The following is a 21767-nucleotide window of genomic DNA, read 5'->3' as shown; positions in this document are numbered from 1 at the left end:
TGAAATATATATATACATGTATTAATTCAACCTTAATCTGAGTTTCTGGACAAGAAAGAGGGTAAACAGTTGAAATTTCATTCTAAAACTCATCTCTTTTGGTCTTTTCATGGCTTATGATCTGTCAAATTTGCAGTTTTCTTTATTGGTTTTGAGTGTTTATCTTAAAACTCAAGTTTCTTGATTCTTTGTGTAAATCGAACACATTTGTGGAGTCGTTTAAATATGTTGGATTTTAAATATATTGGATTTTAAATATATTGGATTTTAAACTGTCATAATAATTTTTTTCATCGATAGTCTGTAATTGGAACCATAACCCGTATTTATTCAAATTGTATTAATATGTAAATATCAAGTGTAACATATACCATCGTTAAATATTATCTTATAAAACCAGTGGAACTTCAAAATCGTTAAAATTCATGGCTCCCGCCGCATTGCGCGGGTATACAACTAGTATATATATATATATATATATATATATCTCAATTTGATGAGCATCACTTGTAAGTGTGTGCATATAAATATATATCTCAATTTGCCAGTGTAAATATATATATATATATATATATATATTTGCCTCGGGGATTACGCCTTCGATCGCCTTGAGCCTTATGTCTCGGCTCATTGAGGAAAAATGCCTTGTGGCGGAATTCCGCTTTTTTATACCTTGGTTGAGCCAACTATATTGTATGAGTAGAAACGCACATAAGAGGAAGTTAAAAGTTGAACAAACGAGGATGCTTAGATGAACATGTGATCGGACCATATTAGATATGATACTGAATGAGGTCTTTTGTGTGGAGTTGGGAGTCACGCCTATCACATGTAAATTGAATGATTGTGACGATTTGGACATGCGAGCAGGAGATCGATGGTGATTGGTGGAACCAGTGAGAAGAATAGAAAGTGATCGTTGAAGATTTGTAAAGATGAATATTATAATTATGTGTGTTTGTGTATATATATAGAGCACGCACGTTAGGTTATTTTGTTAACTTAATTTTTAGTGTTAATTTAGTGGATCAATAGGATTCATTGTTTGTAGTAGATTTCAATAAGGTATTGATTATGGGATGGAAGACATAACGGTAAATTATACATACACGTAAGTTACATTTTGTATTAATTAATGAGTGGTTACAACTTAATAGGTGCTTGATTGTTAGGATTATGATCAATTATTCAAATTACACAATGTATTATCGTTAAATAAGATTAATCTTGATGAAATTGTTAATTTGAGTAAACAAATCACAAGCAAACATTTTTTGAAAAATATGAATATTAATATACACAACAGGTAAATTGTTAATTCGAGTGAATAAATCACAAGTAAACATTTTTAAAGCATATTGTTAATGTTGTTTCCGGTGATATGAACGGTATGGAGAAAAATATCACGAAATCAGCGGTGAACATATTTCTATAAGTATACGATGTTTATTGTCTGTTAATATACGAAAAGAAAAGATGGAATAGCCAAGTGAAATTCATAAACGAAATCTATCTTTCCTACGGCCCACAAAGCAAAACACTTTGAGCAACAAAAACTTCCGACTAAAATCTTATAAATGTTGGTCGATAATAAGCTCACAAGAACGGAAAGCAAGCAGTAGAGTTAATTTAAAATGCTTCATCTAATAATCGTTTATATGCATTCGATAACTTCTAATCACCTGATGAGCGTGAGCTTCTCCTACGATGTTGAACAGGCAACGCCTTTTTCGAGTGTAGATCTTCGGATCCACCACAAGCTTTCACCTTTAATTCCTCAAGAACTCGTCGAGCTTCTTTGAGTTCGTCATGTGCACTTGGACCATGCCCACTCCAAGCATCAATTGCCTTTTCTTGGAAGTTTATCGCAAGAGCATAGCTGCACAACGAAAAGCAAATAAGACCACCAATCCATGTTGGTTAATAAACTAGTTGTTAGCTGATAAACTAGTCATGTTTGATAAAAAAAAAAACAGCTGATAATATAGATGACAAAATAAAATGACTTAAAAAAAATTAAAAAGTAACTGGAAAAAGATAAGAAAAAAAATTGGAGAAAACCCCTTGAGCTTATTGAAACACTACTACTTGAAGTAGTGCTTCAAAAAGCTAGCTTATCCCTAACCAAACGAGGCTTTTTCAATAAGCTAGCTTATGGTTTTCAAACATGACAATACATTAGAAACCCAAATAAATTCTTATTCACATATGAATATGAATTACTTACCTTCTCATTGCACTATATGCTTTTGAAAGATTTTGACATGCCTCAATTGAGTCCACATGATGAGGACCAAGGGAAGTGTCCATAACATCCTTTGCCAATGCAAAAGCTTGTGCTGCGGATTGCGGTCTATCGAGTTCTAGATACGCTGCACCCAAATTATTATACACATATCCAACTCCAAAATGCTTAGAACCAAAATTTTCCTTCAATCTTTCAGTTGCATCTTCCAAATACGGCACCGATTCTTGCACCTTACCCGTTAACAAAAGTAGCCATCCGATTCTAGCTGAAGCACTTCCGACTGAATGTTGCTCTTCCGGTATCTTTTCAAGCATCGCTTGTGCTCTTTTTAACAAAGAAATTGCAGTCTCGAATTCATTCATTGTCTCGTACTGCATCGATATCTCCATATACGCTTCAGATACTTCTAAAGGTGACGACTTCTCTTTCTTATCTAGAATCCCGCAAGCCATCTGTAAACACCGTTTCGTTTCTTGGAACTTTTCTTGATTACACAACGCTTTTGCCATAGATACGAAAATCATAGCTCGTTCTTCACTCTCTTTATCCGTCTGCAGAACCACACCCTTTAACGTATTGATCGCTTCATCAAATTTACCTAACGCTATTTGCATATTGGCTGCATCTATCTCAGCACGAAGCAAGTCAGAAGTACGACCCCAATTCTTCAAAACTTTTTGGGATAATTGGTTCTGTTCCAACGCCTTCCCGTGCTCTTCTAATCCGGTATAAATAACACCTAATAACCGTCTATCATGTGCAACTTCGACAGAATTACTTCCTAATTGAATCTTGTGAATCTCGATGGCTTTCATACAATACGGCAACGCTTCGTTAAAGCTCAAAAGTGCAACGAAAGCTTCCGCCATATCCCGATACGCATTTCCGAGCTCTCGACTGTCTTTCTCTAATGTAACCTCTTTAATCTCTAAACATTTTTTCAAATTACCAATTGCATCTTCTCTTCTACCCATTGCATTCTTGGTGTTGGCCAAATTAAGATGAACAGCATGTAAAACATGTTTGATATTGAAATCATTATCAGATATAGTTTCCTCTAGTTTCCCCAATATCCTATTGGCTCTATTAAGATACCCTAAACTTTCATTAAACCTATTTAAGTTATAACAAGCAGAACCCAACAATTGTAAGTTCATAGCAAGTGGTAAAGACGAATCATTGTCGATTTCATCCAAGATTTTTAAAGATTTATTGGCGTAATCGAAAACTTTTTCTGGATACTCACCTTCTTCATCGAGTTTGAGTCCGATTTTCAAGGAAGCTAAGCCAAGTTCGTGGTGATCGAAAGAAACATCCATGGATTCAAATGCTTTGATCATTTCTTCAGATGTCTTCGCACGTTCGAAATCGTCTACGATCTGTGATCTTTCTTTGATTTTTGTTTGTTTTGAAGGTAATTGAGAAGAGGGTTTCCGTGGATTCACTAGGGTGCTGAGATTATGAGATGGGTTATGGAGAAGACGGTTTGGATTTCTTGAGAACGGTGAAGATTGGGATGTGGAGTGTGATTTGAGATGAGGTTTAGATGGGTGGTGGTTGATTTGTTCATCTGTGGAAGAAATGGATGAAAATTGAGTGATGGAATGTTTGGAGAACAGAGAAATGGAAGATTTGGGGTGAAATTTTTGGAATTGGAGGTGAACAAGTCTCGATGAAGCTCTTTTCATGGCGAATTTTTGGATCAAATGGAGTTGCGAATCAAGGTTTTGGATGAACTTAGAGGTGGTATTTGTGAATTGAGATTCTGAGTTAAAACCCTAGCAGGTGGTGACGTCATTGAGCTGATGAATTTAACATGGGAAATTTGAGTTAAATTACATGTGAATTTATCTTCAATTTTCGTAATAACATCGTATGCGGGAAAAGCCTACAGTGACAACTTGTCATGCTGTTATGTAAACTTTGGGTTAGTTTTTCGTTAAATCATATATGAATAAAGTTGTTTGTATGAATTAATCAATCTATAATAAATTAAAGATGTCTTTGTTTAGTAATGTCTTTTCATAGATGAAATGAATATATTATTATTTAATCAAGAATGACAAGCTTAGAACAAAAAAACTTCTCTTTCTGCATAAAACTCTTCCTAAAAAAGCTTATTGAATAAACCACTTTCTATATAATTAAAACCATTACTAATAATATATATATATATATATATATATATATATATATAGTTGACTGAATAAGGTATAATACAGATATATCCTAAACAAATCATGAGATGGTTAAGTGATTTCTTGTTTACATCATCTAGTTTTAAGGTGATTCTGTACCCTTTAATCACCTTTCACCCAAACTTTTCAATTGTTTCTAATCCAACTTATATACAATCAAAGAATGTCCAAAGAGTTTTCTTCCCTCCCAACAGATTCACAAATTCATACCAGAAACACCAACATTACGAAAATGGCGGAATCCAAGATTCGACCGTTTTCCGTCCTACATATGGGTTCTTGGCGGGCTCTCAGAATGTCGATCATAGATATCATCAAAAGGGAGATCGAATTTCCCTCCTCCTTCAACATCATCCATGAAAAACGTTTTCGATAACCTGTTTGATGCCCTCCAATCAAACTGTTGATCTTCTTCTTCTTCTCCCTCGAAGCTTCGGTTTGAGAAATTATCATGGTGGCCGTCATAATCGTCATGGTTGAAGTTTGGCGGCTCAAGAAAGCTCGTCTGAGGTCCAACTGCTCGTGAACCGCCACCGTCTCCGCCCCGGGCCCACCAATGGCTACGACCCGTTTGGCCCATGCTGCCTGAATCATGATGCTGTAGGACACTTCTGTGTAGCAAAGGGGCAGATGTAGAAGCTTCCAGATTACTCCCAGCTCGATCCTCGAAAAAACTTCCCCAATTCTCGTCATACTGGTTCTGGTTCGGTCTTAAGTCGGGTGGGTCCCACACGTTCGCCATATTCTCGTCCACTTCGACCGTCCCTGATTCAATGTCATGATGATGGTGGCAAGATGTGTAGTACCAGTCGAGAATGTACGGGTGGTTCTTGTGAACGGGATCGATGAGCCAGATACAATCAAGTTGATACGCACTTTTCGAGACGTTCTGGCTCGTATTTTCTCTAGAAAAGTAGCTGTTTGGGTCACCTTGTCCACGTAAACTAGGAGCCCATTGTTGCATACGGTTCGGGCTTATGTAACCTGGTCTTATACCCTGCTCTTGAAGCTTTTGCTCCTTGAACGTCTTTAGAGTCGAAAGAAACCGCTTTCCGTCCGCATTTGGTTCCCACGACGGATAACTACTTTGAAAGCTGCGAAATATCGTAAAATAACGAACTTTTAAACAAATACGTCCTCCCGTCCCAGAGAAAGGAAAAACTTGCGTTTCTTGAATAGTCACACATTTGAATAATTTGAGGGTCGACGACAATACCTTAAGAACGATTTCTCCATTTTCCCTTGAGAACTTCTATATATCCGTGGCGAGTTATGTGGCGATGCATACTTGATGTTACCATGCATTTGGAAGTCGAATAAACTAAAACTGCAAACACATACTTATCAATATATATATATATATATATATATATATGCTCATTGAAGATATAGAAACCAAACTTGCAAAGCGGTAACAAAACATCGGATTGCATATAAACCTGCAAACATGACCAACACCTTCAACATCAACCGTGAAGTCCGCAATGAACTGCAAGATATCATCAACTCGCTGTGCACCAATTATGAAGTTGTAATCCCGTTAGAAACTAACATAATATTTTCCGTCCCGTTAGAAACACCCTAATAACCATTCATTTGTCCGGTATGCACATGTGCATATGGTTCTCAAATGAGCATGCCACATGAGCATCACGATAATGTTAATTGTGACGATAAATTAACATAAAAATACCTTCGGAACTACAAAGATAAGCAAGAACGGAGTTAGAAAGATTGATGCCATCTCCTCTAACAACATCTTTCCGGTGTACTACATAACAAAACACATTGCCACATCAGCATCACGAAGCAGCAAAATATACGATACACAAACGTCAGATGATTCATTTCAATATAGCGGTACGGCAAAAAGGGTACCTGAAAAAGAGTTTCAAATTCCACTCGAACAAACTCGGTGTTTTCTTTCCCACGCCATCTTTTAGGCATATAATGGCTATGTTGCAAAACAAGTGCCATGGTCCCATGTGGATCGAGTACTAGAAGCTCATCCGAGACAGCAGCTCGACTAATGGCGGTTATAGCCCCAAACACAGCTGCGTACCAAAACAAATTACGACCAAAAATCTGCATGCATAACGACAAGAGTTTAGTCAAAGCCGATCAATTTCCAACTTATCAAGTCTTTTCCAACAATTTTCAAGAAAACATTACATGGCCTTCAAGTAGAGACTCCTCGAGAAACGCAATGATGATCAAGATGGCAGCAAAGCCACCCGAAACAAAAGATACGAACTTTGCAATGATCGATAGAATAGGAGACGGGAATTGCTTTAGGTAATCCGAAGCATGTGTAACGCTGCTGTTTATCCGGTGCTTGAACAAATGATCCACCTATAAAAATGTATAATTTCAGACCTTTTTTGGGTAACCGTGGGTATCCGGGCCCGCTTGCGGGCACCTTGACTAATCCCATGGAGCCCTGAAGATAACAGCCAATAAAATCTTCAGTGCCCCCCGAGGAGACTTTGGCGGAATTCATAATAAATAAATAAAATTGGGCAAAAGTTCACCTCATTGTATTCCCTAAATATCCATTTTGAAAGATTTGACCATCGTCGAGAAGAAGCTGTACTGGGATGATTATAGAACTGTTCTGCGTGTCTTAGAAAGAGATACACGAGCATAAAAACAACGAGAAATGGCGAAAGGAGAAGCATCGCAATCCCGACTACCATTAGCCTTTTCTTTAACGTATCATGATCACGAACAAAGTCCTTTCTAATACAGAAGTTTCTGCGAAAGAATTTTACATGATTTCAATACATACGACTACTAATGAATCAAATAAGCTAGTAACGACCTCTTAGAGTGCGTTTGGTACTCAGACCGGACTGGTAAGGATTAGACAGACTTGATGGGCAAGAGTGAGGTACACGTATTAATTTTACATTTTAATTTGACATGGGTAGTTTAGTAATTTACCAATTTTGACCATCTCCTTGATTTTTTTCTCTGTTTGGTGACTCAATCTTGTCTTGTCCCAGTCTAGCATCATACATAAGACCAAAAACACCCTTACGGTGTTTTTATGGGTGCGTTTGGTACGTTTAACAAGACAGAATAGGGATTACTGTTCCACGTTTGGCAGGACTTCTATGTGCCCCCATTAAACAAGGTGAAACAGACCTATATTTTACCAATATAGCCTCAAAATAAAGCAAAATTCTCTTCCAAAACATCCCTCTTTACATTTTATTGATCCTTGAAAATTTATTTATTGTATTTTATGCTATTTAAAATTTCACTTTACTATCCTCAAAATATTATTATCTTTATACGGTTTCTATATTTTGATTAATTTATGTCATTATTAATTATTAATGACAAAAATAATATAGAAAATGTATAAAATAAAAATTGGAAAACTACATAAACTTTTTATTTTGGTATCATTTTAATCGTCTTGACAAAAACTTTCTAATGATATATCTTGTTATAAAAAATATTTATTTAATTATAATTTAATAAATTAATCAAAATATATAAACAACTCATTAGGGGTAAATTGGTCATCTTATATGTTCTGTCCTGTCCAATTCTGTCTTACCAAATGTTGAACAACTACTTTTCTGTTGTGTCCTATCCTGTCCGGATACCAAAAGCACCCTATATGATCATGATTTTTAGATCTTTATGAGAAAGAGCGAAAGAAATTACGAACCTATCAAACATGCTATGCAATATGCACCAATTTAAAGTCCACTCAAGGGTCTTCGTTAACATTAGGCAATACCGTGTACCATTTGGATCTTTCTTAACGGTGGGACCAGCACCCGGGATCCACGGAGAGATTGGGAAGGCGAGCACCCCTTTGTTAAGCATTCCAATCAAGTAGTTTTCCTTCCTCATCAACCGCATCACGATATCATGAGCGGAAAGATCCTTGACCACACATAATTGTTGTGAATCTTGAATTCTAACAACCTTCTCAAGAACGGATGCCCATGGCATAGTTTGTATCTCATTGTCAGTCACACCAAGACTTGCAACAAAAAGAAGATAAAGAGCGTTAATCAGAAACCTCTATTTTTCATTTAAAATTGGTTAAGAGTGTTAATCAGACCAAACCAAAATCCCATCTAGGGTCTGGGGAGGGTAAGATGTAAGCAGACCCGACCTCTACCTCAAAGAGGCAAGCAGTTGTTTTCGTGACACTACAACGAAATTCATTTAATAGGACGTCTAAAATGTAGAAGGGTCCTAAAAAGTTACTTTATAGGACTTAAGTTCTTAGAACCAAACCAAAAAGCTTCATATCGAAAAGTGTTACAATAGGTTTATATGACGTTTTAGGCGTTTTAACAAGTTTTTTAGGATGCTTTAAAAATAAAGTGTCGTATTAACAATACGACACTATGAAAAAAAATGTCCTATAAACACAAAGTGTCCTATAAAATAGCTAATAGGACACTATTTTAAAAGCATCCTAAAAAAGTTGTTAAAATGCCTAAAAACGTCCTATAAACCTATTACAACGCTTTTAGTTAGGACGCTTTATAGTTTGGTCCTATAAATCTAAGTTGAATAAAGTATTCTATTTGGACGCTTAGACAATTTAGGCGTCCTATAAAGCCAATTTTCTTGTAGTGTGAAGACCCCGACTTGTAAAAGGGTAGCAAAGAGATTACGGTGATGAGCAAACCAAACTCAAAACTCCACTTGGGGTCTAGGATGGTAAGATGCATGCAGACTCGACCTCTGCCCCAAACAATAAAGCAGTTGTTTCCCTGACCCCAACTTGTGAAAAGTGTAACAAAGAGATTACATCATTAATCAATACCTGTTAATGTAGAATTGGCGGATTTCTAGTGTATCTTTCAGCTGTACAAAGAACCTTAGAAAGCAAAAGATCCAGTAAATGAAGGTGATTCCCAAATAACCGAGGATAACAACTTTAAAAGGCGTTAGAGGTGTCAAAGGATGCTGATGAAGAGCCTCCTTAGCAAGATCACATGGTTTAATCCCGGATTCGACTGCATCCATCCCACATTTTGCACTTCGAAGACCATTCCAATCGACAAATAATAAGAAAAATCCCGAAAAACATATGGTAAAGGCCAGGCTCAAAAGTTCAACAATCCACTTAATGATGATGCACCATAGACCTTTCTCGCAATAGTAGCTATAAAGCCGCTCAAAGAAGAGATCTAAATCAGCAATTGGTTCGACCTTCAAGCTTTCACCATTAAGAAGCCCAGAAGGACTTTCACTACCATTACTAGGTGCTCGTTGGTAATCGGATAACTCGATTTCAGGGGGAACATTATTAATCGATCCTGTTGAAAAAGATGATTCGCCAAGCAATTTCTGTTTCAAATGGTGGAGAGCTGTGGCGCCTTTTTGTCCACTGAACATCGTTCATATAAGCTTACGGATATGCAAGAACAAGTCATCCATCCCCCAAAAAGGTTTAAGTATTTACACCAAGATTCTGAAAAGGGTGGAAAATTATATAAGATAATGCAACAATCAAATGATATTCTTTTCAACACAGATAAAGAACGACCAAAGAAACCTCCATTTAGATTAGTTTAATGGTGATTAAAGAACAACCATACTTTTGGCATATTTCTAAAATAACCATCAAACTATTTCCATATTTTGGTTCACTTAAACACGTTTCTGAAAGGAAAGTAAGCAAATAAAGAGAACCAGATAGAGGCCAAATGGCAAATATGTGATACCATTTCATAGAACAACAATTTTCCAACTTCTAAACACTTATGGATCATCAAGAAATGCACCGATCAAGAAACTTGAAGCCAACCCTCTCATGGAAATTGTTATAAATAAATAATATATAAAGAGGGAGGTTCAAGGGAAAACCCTGGTAAACCATTCATCTGGACAGTATGCACATGTGCATACAGGTAACTGAAGTTGCTTCTTGGTTTTTATGCACATGTGCATACCGGATAAATTGCTTACAAATTACTTCTATGCATATGTGCATACCATCTAGATGAACGGTTACGAGAGTGTTCTTCAGTTTTTCATTTTTGTGCGGTTTTCCCTGAACCTGATCTTATATATATAGTAAATATTCCTATATATTCCTATTTGTTTTTAATACATTTATATTTCTCCCTTTCACACCCTTTTCACTAGTTGGGGATCTTGACTCTACTCTTTTGGGTAGAGGTCACATCTACTTAATCTTATCCTCTAGACCCCACCTACGGCCGGGATATACCGGGCTTGTTTGGTTATGAGATCATATATAGTAAATAGACATTTGACAGACTTCACAAGAAAACAATCCCACTAAAGATTACTCTTTTGTTTGACCTAAACAGTCAAGAATTGCTTGATACTACTTACATAAACCTCATAAAAAACACTCCCTTTTTACCACATTTTTCACAAGGATATCAAACCATAGGCACCCACAAGTTCTCTAATAGTATTTTAGCGTTCAAATTTAGGGAAAAAGAGAAGATCACTACAAGACTATCAAATTAAACATACCCAACAACTTATAAGCATCTAATTGCATATATTGCGAACACACACATATATATATCTATATATATACACATGAAATCACTAACCAATTCAATCAAGTTTATGCAATAGAAATATATCAAATGTGTCCACTTCTCTCACAGAAGCTCCAAGAAAAACCAATAGCACCTGGAAAAGATAAAGAAACAGAAGCTCATATAGTTATATCATGAATACAAATTTTGTATCTATATAACAATTATATCATCCAACACCAAACAATAAACCTTCCCAAGCTAATGTTCTTCAAGAAATTTGGGGCATAATCAGCTGTCAATTAAATCAAGCCCACATCAAAAGATTCAACAAAATCCACTTGGGAATCAATCAAATAAGTAAATATTATTTGTAATTTTGTTGGAAATCCTAAAACTCAAAACCTTACCCGTGAGAAAAACCAAGAAACAAGCAAAACCCTCTTCACCCAATTCAAATTGATTCTTCTAACCAAGAAATTTTCACTGTAAACCCCAGAAAACTGAATCGATTAAACCACCGAAACCCCAGAAAGGATTGAGCAATTGAAGTAAGAAAAGTACGATTAAGTGGGTCACAGAAACAAGAACACGATTGGAAGGAAGGAAGCAGAAAGGATGGCAAAAGAGAAATCTGATTGTGATTGCGTGAAGGAAAATACAGAATTCTTTTTTCCCCCTTTCTTTTTTATGCTATGATAACTTTTTTTTTCTTTCAGTCCAAGAAGCTTTCTCTCTCTACAATTTCTCTCTCTAGAGTTTGATTTAACAAACAAAGACGAAGACGTGAGATTGATAATTACTCCTGTTTTCTCGTAATCAACTATGCATCAGACTGCAGCCGAGCGGCTTAATGGGCTATGGATAGAATTGGGTTTAATGGGCTATTGATAAAGTTGGGCCTAATGGGCCTGGGCTATGCTTTGGATTTTTATTTTGATTAATCAACGGCTAATTAATTAAATGTATACCTAATTTGGACACCAACGGTCATAAATTATAGGCGTAATGCTATATAAAGGTATAGATGGTTTTTTTTTTGAATATTTGTTATCTTTAAAAGTCCTTTGATCTTCGTTTTTCTGTAACTACGATTATTTTTTCATATAATGTTCGTCATTTCATCTGCTGGCTGTGAAGAGGTGAAGCTCGGGTTTTAAAGGAAAAGAGCTGAACTCCTCGAGATTTGGTTATCGACAAGAATTATCTCAGAGAATATAATCAGGTTTCGCTTTCATTTATTTTTCCGTTGGTTTAGTTTTATTTTCTTTTTGCAGGAGAAATTATTTCAAAGCGTAATTGATACCTATTTGTTGAGGTTATTATACATATTTTACGTGATTGTATTATACGGAATTGATTTTACTATAAAAAGTAGTTTTTTTATCAAAAGATTCTCAATTTGTAAAGGTGAAAATTCAGATTTAAAAGCTTTAAAACGTGATTTAATTTTGGTATATAAATTAATACGTGATTTTTTAATACAAATAGACAAAATTCAAATTTGAAAAGGCCGAAATTGTAAATTTTCATACTTGAGGGTCTAAAATTGATTCACTTAAAATAAACGCTGCAAACATTTAAATTTTTTAGGTCAAAATTAAAAATCTTCAAACTCGAGGGACCAAAACGAAACATAAGGAATTACAAAAATCACCCTTCCTACGTCCACGTAGGATTTAGGCGCGAATGCTGACTTGTCAATCACACACGTCAGCTTCTAGCTAGGCGTTCGCGCCAAAAAACCCTAGTATTTCACCGTCTCCCTCCATCTCCATCTCCCATCTCTTTCTCACACACACACGCACACTCTCTGTGTAAATGGATTCCACCGGAGTTTCGCCGTCGGCGTACGAATCGTTCAAATCGAAGAAAGTCCTCCGCTCCTCCGTCAGCAAACAACATTCCTCCGACGAAGCGGTTGCAGCACCGGATCAGAGTCCATGGAGCTCCAAAACCCCTGAAAAGCCCACACATGCGCCTCGGAGACCTATCACCCGGCGGCAAGCACTCCGGTCGGTGAATCAAGTCAGGGAAGCGGCAAAGAAACTCCAGAAATCAGATCTGAAGCCTTCTGTTTCCTCTGATTCGTTAACGTCCTCTACTCAGCCAATCGAAACTCCAATCGCAAAACCAAACACCTCGAAATCGCTTCCAGAAAAGTACGTTTCGTTTCCTCTCTTCGATACTGTTCTTTATTGAAAACTATGTGTTCTATTTGAATAAAATGCTGATGATAGGATGTATATTTGTGTTTAGGTATGAAGTATTGGATAAATTCTTCAACAGCTTGGAATCTTCTATTCGACTTCTAGGGTTGAAAGGATCTATGTCTACATTTACAAACATTAGCCGTACGGTTGAGAGCTTAACAGATAGGTATGCGAAATGATTTGTACAAAAACTTCAAGGTATTTGATGGTATATTGTGTTGGTCTTCTAATTCGTTTTCTGGCGCATTTGATCGAACAGGAGGTTTGCTTATAGTCATTTGGCTCAGCTCAAATTTCTTTTGCCTGAGGGGATTGAGATAAAGAGGATTCTGGTTCGTGATGACCGGACTAGTTGTATGAAACCGGATCTTCATGTGACTTTGAATTTCAGTATCATTCAGAATGATGAGAAGCTGAAATCAGATAGTGGGAATATACAGATGAGGAAGTTGTTTCGAGCCCGGCTTGTGAGCTTTTGTAAATCCAATCCTGAGGTATTCATATTTATTGCATCTGCTATTTGATTTCGAATTAGGTTTTGTTTGATGCACCCACTTTTTGCTTCACATTCTTTCTTGTTCTTGAATTGTGTTTGTGATTATAGGAGTAGATTCAGATTGGTAATCAATAAACTCATTTTGTTAGGTTTTTAAAGAATTCTTGAGATTTCTTGATGCTATGCAATGTTGTATTCAGTTATGCTATTTGAGACTGTAATTAACAGTACAACTTTTTTATTAGGGAGATGAAGTTCCAGAGGAGCAGTTACCGGAACCATTTAATCAATTGAGCCGAGTGGTATCTTTAAATCCAACGGAAAACCCGAACATGGTCTCAGTTCAAGGTACAACAAATGCAATTGCTGAACCGCAGCCAGCGGTGGCATCTCATATGTCTCAATCTTTCAAGAGACGTTTCTCAAAACGAGCTCCAAGCCCTGAAATAGAAGCTACGGAGCAAAAATCTCAGGAGTTGACTCCTGAAATTCAGGTTCTCCCTGCTTTAAAGCAAGTCTCTGATCATAGCTCCACCAAAGTTGCTTGTGTATCAAATCTTGCATCTCCAGTTAAGTGGTCTGCAAAGTTACCTGAAACTCCAATCAAGAGCTCTGATTTGGAGAAAAAGGAAGATCTTTCTTTCATGGGAGCTGCATCTATTGATGGAACTCCCTCGAAGCTTATTTCGACTCCATTCAGTGCCACGCCTGCACAAGCTGCACGGCCACCAGTAAGATGTTTTATGTCTCCGGATGAAGATTCGATAATGTCTCCTACCAAATTAGCCCCTAGAAAATTAACTAGGCGTTCAAGTGGTAGAAGATCAATAACATTCGACACTCCTGTGAAGAATAGAACGCCTCATGTTGAAAGGGCATCCTCTGATGATGATCTTCTTGATATTCTTCCGGTGGATCTCCTTGCATCGGTAAGCCCATTTGATTCGCTTGATTTATGGATGCTGTTTGGTTTCTATATGATGAATTATATCACAACTTACAATCTCTCTTTTCAGATTAAAGAAAAAGAAAGAAAAGCAATAGAGGAGAATGATCCAGCAATCTCACAGGCAAAGTGGAGGAAACAAATGATTGCAGGGTTACCCAGACTCTTTGACATACTTCTATTTTTCTTTCAATCAATCAAGCGGTCAGTCATCACGAAAGAGGAGCTTGTGCACAGGATCATTTCAAACCATTTGGAAATTGTCGACAGAAGTAAGCTTTTATTATGTTCACAGTCAAATTCTATACCATTTTCACCATTATGAAAAACTCGAACCTAATCCTGATTTTACCTACAGGAGAAGTTGATGAACAGCTCAGATTGTTGCTAGAACTAGCTCCTGAATGGATTTATAAAAAGATGTCATCCACCGGTGATCTTCTCTTCTGGTAAGACCACACCGTCCTTTTTCACCAATTTGTATCAAATTCAAAGTCTTTTTAGCTCAATAACCTTCTCCAGAAGCTGGTTTTGCAAAAGGACTCTTTGGTGTATTAAGTTTTTAACGAGGGCAGATTGTATTCAACCTATTTTCAACGGGGCCCTTCAAATGAAGGTCAATGGGCTGGTTTTGCAAAATGACCCTTTGGTCTATCTCTAAGTTTTTAATGAGGGCAGGTTGTTTTCAACCTATTTTCAATGAGGGCATGTCAGATGAAGGTCATTGAGCTAAAAAAGAAGTTTAATTCATGTTCCTAATTGAAAACAGAAAGGACCCTTGAATTCAATGCAAAATGTTTAGAATTAGAATTTTGCTTGACAAATTTTCCTCCATTTGCAGCGTTAACAAGATCTCGAGCCCAGAGTCAATACGCACAAGACTATCAGAAGCCAGCTAAGAGAAATGTCCGGTAAATTGGGCTGTAAATCTTTTCACCCTTAGATTATTTAACGATGTTGGCTTCATCTGGCTCAAACTAACAGCTTTCCTATGAATCTTACTCGTAAGATTTTTACCAACTTGCGATCCTCTTTGTACCTTGTTTCACATCATAGGCCAAGTATCTGGTTGTATGCTGCTTGATTCAATCAAATATGAAATAAAAAAAGAAACTTTTAACATAACCCTTTTGTCTCTTCATTTGTTATACTTCATTGTTTAAGTCCCTTGATTTCACCTCCCTTTTTCTTGTCCTTTCTTCTTGTAATTCTTGAATCAAGAATCTTTTTAGTTTGTAGATTTCCCTTCTTATAGCAGTAGAGAAGTTGATAAAAGATTTGAAACCAATTGTATTTTATACCCTTTTGGATCTTTAAAGATGAGGCAAAGAGAAATGTTGGAATTTAGGACACCCCAACACCCATCTTTAGGTACCAATAACTGGGGTGGTGCTTCTCCTCTTTTAGCTAGGGATATACCAAAAGAGTCCTTAGAACAGAAGTATCTTAGGTTCAACACCATCCGAACACACGATGAGATCTTTTCTGTTCACGAGAATGTGTTGGATCAAACTCGAATTGAAACCAGTAAACCGAGCCGAAAAGGGTTGTTGTTGAAGTTGATATGGCCGGATAAAAAAGGAAAGGAAAACGAGGGAAAATTGAAGAAAAAGAGATGGTTGCCAAAGCTCGACCGAAAGAGGAGATGGCCACAAGGTTGGTGATTAAACTTAAATATGGTATAAATAGCCAACGATAGAACAGCATGAGATTGTTATACAGTTGTAGTTTCACTTGTCATCAAATCTATCATTGGATTCTATTTTTGTTGTTCAAGGTCTATGTACTGGTGTTAATACAAGTTTCATTTGCAGTAAAAAAGACATATCGATGAAAGTCTGAAAAAACCGAACAGATTTTTCATATTTTAATATCATTGAACATTTGCTTCGAACAAATAAGTAGTTGCACTTGTTGAAACCAATCAAATTCATCCTTTTGATTATGGGTATTTGTGTTGCGTTGTGGTTTGGTTTGGTTTAGGACCAAGCGACATGCATTTTGAAGATTTTAAACAACGGCATATGCCTCAAACCGCAAAAAACCTCACTGTATGATGCGGTTTATGCAGTTTATGCAGTTTAAACCTAACGCGTTTCACAACTTCAAAATAAATTCGACGATGATACTTCTATATTTTATACAAGAAAAACTTTTGATACGTACGAAATACGTAATTAGAAAGGTGTAAAATACAAACTAAATAGTTCGATAATTACTTCGTAAAGCTTAAAAAGGAAAATCGAAAAATTGATAAATAATGTAATCTATTTTCTTTGGAATTATGTAATAATAAATTTTACCGCGATAACTAATCCCAATTATTTTATGGTTAAAATGACCATTCTGTTCAATTTCAGTAAATACCGAGATTTATTTGTTAAAAAAAATGTCCATCGACTTATTCGCTTGAAACAGTTGCTTCACATACTGCTTTGCTACAGCATAAAGAAAGGAAGGGATGAGGTTCCATCTAGTCCTTTAGCTTTATAGTGAGCCATATATTCTTTATGGTTCGTTTCCCGATATATCGGTCCACCCCTTTCCGATAGCAGCTCCTTTATCGGGCCGTATGGCTTACAACTATTAGCCGTACTTGGATAAAAGAAACACGCAGCCGATATCCTGGGCCCGATTGGTGCAGCCAGGACCCTATGTTCCACGCTCTTGAACATGTCATTTGTGATCAACTACATACATTCGTATAGAAGAATTTGTATGAGAACAAATGAAAAGGCGTAACTATTTCATTAGTTAAGGTCATTCATAGAAATAACTGTTTTGGTCTTTGAAATATAGGTCAGATCTGTATACATCTTACTTAACCTTTCCAGATCCCGGCTCTAAGTGGGATATACCCATAGGTTTTAAAAGGTGGAATCGGTTCTTTAGGCGTTTTACCTCAACAAGGTGAGGCTTAAGCCACGAGGCGGAAATATATATACACACCAAAATCTGTATATATACTACACAAATATATATATATATATATATATATATATATATATATATATACACACACACACATTTGTGTAAGTAGATAAATATATATAGAGAGGGGGGAGATATTTTACAAATCCAATCATTAAGTATGCAAACCAATTAATTGAAATATTTATAAAAATGATGAGTTGTAGATATTATAATTTGAATATTTATGAAAAATTATCAGAGTTAATTTATTATGATCTAACACTTTATGTTAGAAAACAACTGAAATATTCATTTTTAACTAGATGAACGGTTGAGATTGGTTTGAAAAGTTTGTACTAATATTATATCATCCGAGGCATACGCCTCGACACCGCCTCACTGAACCAAGACATAAGCCTTGGTCAGGGTCCAAGAAGCGCCGCGCCGCCTCTGGTGCAGTTTTGGGCTGCCTCGTCTCGAGACTTACGCCTCAAACGATTTTTAAAACTATGGATATACTAGGCTCATTTGGTTTATGTTTACATTACCTGCATAAGATCACCAATATTTACTATCAGTGCCTCTTTGACCGGTTGCACGTCTACCCATTGGTTTCGGTGGAGAACCTGGAGACCGCCGATACTATCTTGAAGGAGAATTGTAAGGTAAGATGGGTCCGAGTGCCTTGTTGCTCCTAGAGTCAAGTCTGGCTCCGGGCAAGACGGGTAGTAATGGCAAACGAGCATTTCTGTTCTTGTGCAATTGATGTTTGCTAGGTAGCCGGTGCCGAGTCCTAGTGCCTCAGATAGCAACTCCGCTAGTTTATCTTTTAGATCGATGATCTTTTCCATGTAGTTCGTTATTGCTACCCTGCAAGCCACAAAAGCATAGTTATAAACGTAAAACGTCTTTCATATTTTTCACAAAGCAGGGTTTTCACGAAAACAATCTCTCTACCTTTTCTACATGGAGGATAGGTCTGCGTATATCTTACCCCCCAACCCTATCCTATATGGGATTTACTGGATTTGTTTGGTTTGGTAAGGGGTTGTTAACTATCTGCTAACCGCCTCTTAAAACTGTTTCTCGATTTTAGAGAATGTGTTGGAGCATGAAAAACCCCAAAATCTCAATTTTCTTGTCAGAGATGTTGATGTTGCTGTTTACCATGCATCTCTTATGGTCTGTTTGTTAGCAGCTTAATGGGCTCACAGCTTATTTGGTCAGCTATACATGATTGTTTGGTAGTAGCTTAATGATATAGAAAGTGGCTTATTCATTAAGCTTCTAGGGAGGAGTTTATGCAAAAAGCGAAGTTTTTTTCCGAACCTTCCCCTCCCAGTTAAAAACATGCTCCTTCCATCTATGGAAAAAACCTCACAAACAAACACATTTCCAATCTATACAGACAGATTAATCCATATAGGACTTAATGGAAAAGTGAAAACCGACCAAACAGGCCCACTGGTCCATAATGCTGACCAAGATGCTGACTTGGTAAGCTAAGGCGGGACTCTTACGCGGGTCAGTGATTGGCGTTGACCCAGACTGCACTATTACGCAGTTAGCGCACCCAATTCGGTAACTCCTAAGTTCTTGATGCATGCATGAGGACATCGGGCTTCGAAAGAATCGAGTTGAAAGGATGTAATACCTGCAAACTTGTGGCAATGCATCGGGATCAAGTGTACCATCAGCATAGTGACAAGATATCGAGTCCCGCCAGTTTACAGCTTTCGACACGTAAAGATCTCCATTAGAGTAGTACTTTACCTTCTGCTCATGCTCCCGTGAGTACCACTTCATCTTCACCTCCTTCGGTTGCTCATGGAACCGTTGTACGCCTTCTATCATCTCTTCCAAAACACTACCCGGAATCCCATGGTTAACCACTTGGAAGATCCCCCAACATTCCGACGCTTCCCTTATTTCAGCAACAGTTTTCGCTCGTTTCCCACTTTCAACGCCTTTTAAGTCTATCACCGGGACTTGGAAGTTCACATTGCGAGTTTCTGATGATGGGGTTTGTAGCAGATTCTCCGGTGGATGGACGAACATCTTGGGGATTTTCAGTACACCAGAGTCTAGGAGTCCTTTGACTCCGGCTTTAGTTTGGTCGAAATCGGCTTTTGCTCTATGGTAATCTTGGTTGCTAGCCATGGTGTTAGAAAGAAAGCTGAGAGAAATGGCTGAATAAAGAAGACCATGAAGTGGCTAGATGACAAACTCGTGATTACCTGTAACTAGTACCTAGAGAACTGATCTACATACAAGGCCCCGCCTTCTTGGCTTTGCAAGGCGGAGTTTGGACTCATCTCCACGCATACAGCCACACTATTTTTCGTTTTATTTTTTGGCAAGATTGTGGAAGCTGGGAGGTGATATGATGGTGACTGGGGTTATCCACGGGCACCAACTCCATTCGTTTATATATATATATATATATATATATATATATATAATTGCATTATTTACCAAGACCAATTAGGAGAAGTTTACAGACACAAATTGGGTAGCCACGGAATTGAAAATGGTTGTTTACCAAGTGTTATGTAGTAAACGTTTACCAATAAAAATATTATCATTATAGAGGGAGGTTCAAACAAGAATATGGTCAAGATATGACAACACGAAAATGGCCAAATCACATGTAATTTTCCACTGCAATCACATGCAATTACAGAACACAGTTTAGCACAAGAGGTGTGCGGGCAACTTGGCTTGCAACCTAGGTTGCGCAAAGTGATTTGGTCATTCTCGTGTTTTCTTATTTAGTCATCGTCCTCGAAAAAAGGGCGGGCATGTAAAGCAAGTAAATTGACTTGGTAAGTGAAATAATAGAACTGGCCAGATAGGAGCTTGGTCAACACTTATAGTCAGATCAGTCCCTACATAAACAATTGATGCTAACCGAGTTCAACAAAACATAATTAACCATTTAAAAGTTGCCCATTGTTTCTGATAATGGATTTCATGAACAATGTTGTTCATCGGGCATCATCTACTACTTCAGAAAGTCCTAGCAAGTCTATGGCAATCGCACATAAGGGTCTAGAGGTGGATTTCGTATGGCACTGTTTCTTTGTACTTGCATCTGTAAAACCAAACCAAACCAAACCAAACCAAACCAAACCAAACCAGAATATCCCAGAACAGAGGTAGGGTCTGAGATTGTTCTTGTATATCCAGATATTCTAGCCCTTTGTGGTTGCTATTGTTTTCAGATATACGGACAAGTGGGCTGGTGCATATCTCCTAACAGGTCCTCCAAATCCTCGTAGAAGAAAAAACATAAAAGTCCAAACATAAGAAACAAAAGACTACAAAGGACATTGAATAGGAAAAGTAGTACCATAATCAAGTAACGTCTTTGGTAGTAAGCTAGAAAACAAAAGGGCAAGGGAACAAATTCAGTGAAAATGTTTCACGAAATTCCCAAAACCAAACTAAACAAACCCAATAGATCTATCCCACCTGAAAATAGGGTTTGAGGTAAGATGTATGCAAATAGTGCCATACGAAACCCACCTCTAGACCCTTATATGTAATTGCCTTAGACTTGCTAGGACATTTTGAAGTAGGACATGATGCCCGGTGAACAAAATTGTAAATGAAATTCATCAAGTACTTTCAAATGGTTAATGATCGGTGTTTAGTTAAACTCGGTCAACATCAACATGATTACCTAGGAATTGATCTAACTAAAAGTGTTGACCGAGCTCCTACCCAACCAGTTCCATTACTTATGAAGTTAATTTACTTGATTTACACACCAAACCTTTTTGTGATTAGAGTTTTCAATTTAACATTTAATTATATAGAGGGTTATAGTGATAATCTTTTTCTTGATGTTTCAAGAGACAGAAAGGTTGTTTCCGGGAATTTCAAGAAATACCATAGCAAACAAATGCTTGGGTCGAAATGACTACCACCAGAAACAAGCATCCAATCATTTCATCTTGGCCTCGGTGAAGAGAACATGGCGATTAACACGCGGATCGTACTTCCGGAATTCTAGCTTGGTCTGTACCCTCCTTGTACTACTCTTCTTCACATAGAAGAAACCAGTTCCTGAAACCAATCTTATGAACAGTGTTGCACTTTTCTTCTTCTCTCCCATTCTTCAATCTATACAAAATCCAAACCTTGAGCAAAACAGATCAATCTAAACAATATCAGATCAAATTCTTCAACCAATTCATACGACTGGTTAGCATTTTTCTGAACCAGGATAATAAAGGATCAAGTACAGT

At 37.1% G+C, this 21767-nt stretch overlaps 5 protein-coding genes across 9 annotated transcripts in view; 1 reads left to right on the top strand and 4 right to left on the bottom strand.

Annotated features, from left to right (window-relative positions):
- Window positions 1-1544: 1544 nt before the first annotated feature.
- Window positions 1545-3974, bottom strand: LOC112517972 (protein KINESIN LIGHT CHAIN-RELATED 1). Its single transcript, XM_025125445.1, has 2 exons — window positions 2228-3974; window positions 1545-1879 (listed from the first exon to the last, which is right to left on the bottom strand). The coding sequence occupies exons 1-2, from the start codon at window positions 3934-3936 to the stop codon at window positions 1675-1677; spliced, it is 1914 nt and encodes a 637-aa protein (XP_024981213.1). The 5' UTR covers window positions 3937-3974; the 3' UTR covers window positions 1545-1674.
- A 483-nt stretch (window positions 3975-4457) lies between these two features.
- LOC112517971 (autophagy-related protein 9) lies at window positions 4458-11722 on the bottom strand. Of its 3 annotated transcripts, XM_025125441.1 has the most exons (12): window positions 11511-11722; window positions 11357-11432; window positions 11019-11100; window positions 9248-9898; window positions 8129-8449; window positions 6978-7200; window positions 6619-6798; window positions 6325-6531; window positions 6140-6217; window positions 5886-5956; window positions 5663-5773; window positions 4458-5540 (listed from the first exon to the last, which is right to left on the bottom strand). In XM_025125441.1, the coding sequence occupies exons 4-12, from the start codon at window positions 9820-9822 to the stop codon at window positions 4712-4714; spliced, it is 2595 nt and encodes an 864-aa protein (XP_024981209.1). In that variant the 5' UTR covers window positions 9823-9898; window positions 11019-11100; window positions 11357-11432; window positions 11511-11722; the 3' UTR covers window positions 4458-4711. The 3 variants fall into 3 exon arrangements, with proteins under 3 accessions (XP_024981209.1, XP_024981212.1, XP_024981210.1); XM_025125444.1 differs by lacking the exons at window positions 11357-11432; window positions 11511-11722 and adding an exon at window positions 11199-11344; XM_025125442.1 differs by lacking the exons at window positions 11357-11432; window positions 11511-11722 and having other exon boundaries at window positions 11019-11344.
- A 1045-nt stretch (window positions 11723-12767) lies between these two features.
- LOC112517973 (CDT1-like protein a, chloroplastic) lies at window positions 12768-15832 on the top strand. Its single transcript, XM_025125446.1, has 9 exons — window positions 12768-13108; window positions 13206-13325; window positions 13419-13653; window positions 13901-14086; window positions 14150-14264; window positions 14307-14584; window positions 14672-14873; window positions 14960-15050; window positions 15443-15832. Exons 1-9 carry the CDS (start codon window positions 12768-12770, stop codon window positions 15498-15500), a joined length of 1626 nt encoding a protein of 541 aa, XP_024981214.1. The 3' UTR covers window positions 15501-15832.
- Window positions 15833-16952: 1120 nt separating this feature from the next.
- Window positions 16953-21475, bottom strand: LOC112517974 (1-aminocyclopropane-1-carboxylate oxidase homolog 1-like). Of its 3 annotated transcripts, none has more exons than XM_025125448.1 (4): window positions 21410-21475; window positions 19169-19666; window positions 18063-18384; window positions 16953-17291 (listed from the first exon to the last, which is right to left on the bottom strand). In XM_025125448.1, exons 1-4 carry the CDS (start codon window positions 21457-21459, stop codon window positions 17040-17042), a joined length of 1122 nt encoding a protein of 373 aa, XP_024981216.1. In that variant the 5' UTR covers window positions 21460-21475; the 3' UTR covers window positions 16953-17039. The 3 variants fall into 3 exon arrangements, with proteins under 3 accessions (XP_024981216.1, XP_024981215.1, XP_024981217.1); XM_025125447.1 differs by having other exon boundaries at window positions 19169-19703; window positions 21410-21472; XM_025125449.1 differs by lacking the exon at window positions 21410-21475 and adding an exon at window positions 19752-19870.
- The window catches only part of LOC112517978 (50S ribosomal protein L33-like), an 872-nt gene continuing 437 nt past the window's right edge, over window positions 21333-21767 (bottom strand). The window contains exon 2 of the mRNA XM_025125452.1: window positions 21333-21642. Coding sequence (XP_024981220.1) covers window positions 21464-21634 — 171 coding nt within the window. The 5' untranslated portion in view covers window positions 21635-21642 and the 3' untranslated portion in view covers window positions 21333-21463. The remainder of the gene's footprint in view (window positions 21643-21767) is intronic.

Source organism: Cynara cardunculus (assembly GCF_001531365.2).
Source record: "Cynara cardunculus var. scolymus isolate 2C chromosome LG 9, CcrdV1, whole genome shotgun sequence".
Lineage (NCBI taxonomy): Eukaryota > Viridiplantae > Streptophyta > Magnoliopsida > Asterales > Asteraceae > Cynara > Cynara cardunculus.
Note: the sequence above shows the minus strand (reverse complement) of the source record. Positions and strands in the feature narration are given on the sequence as shown.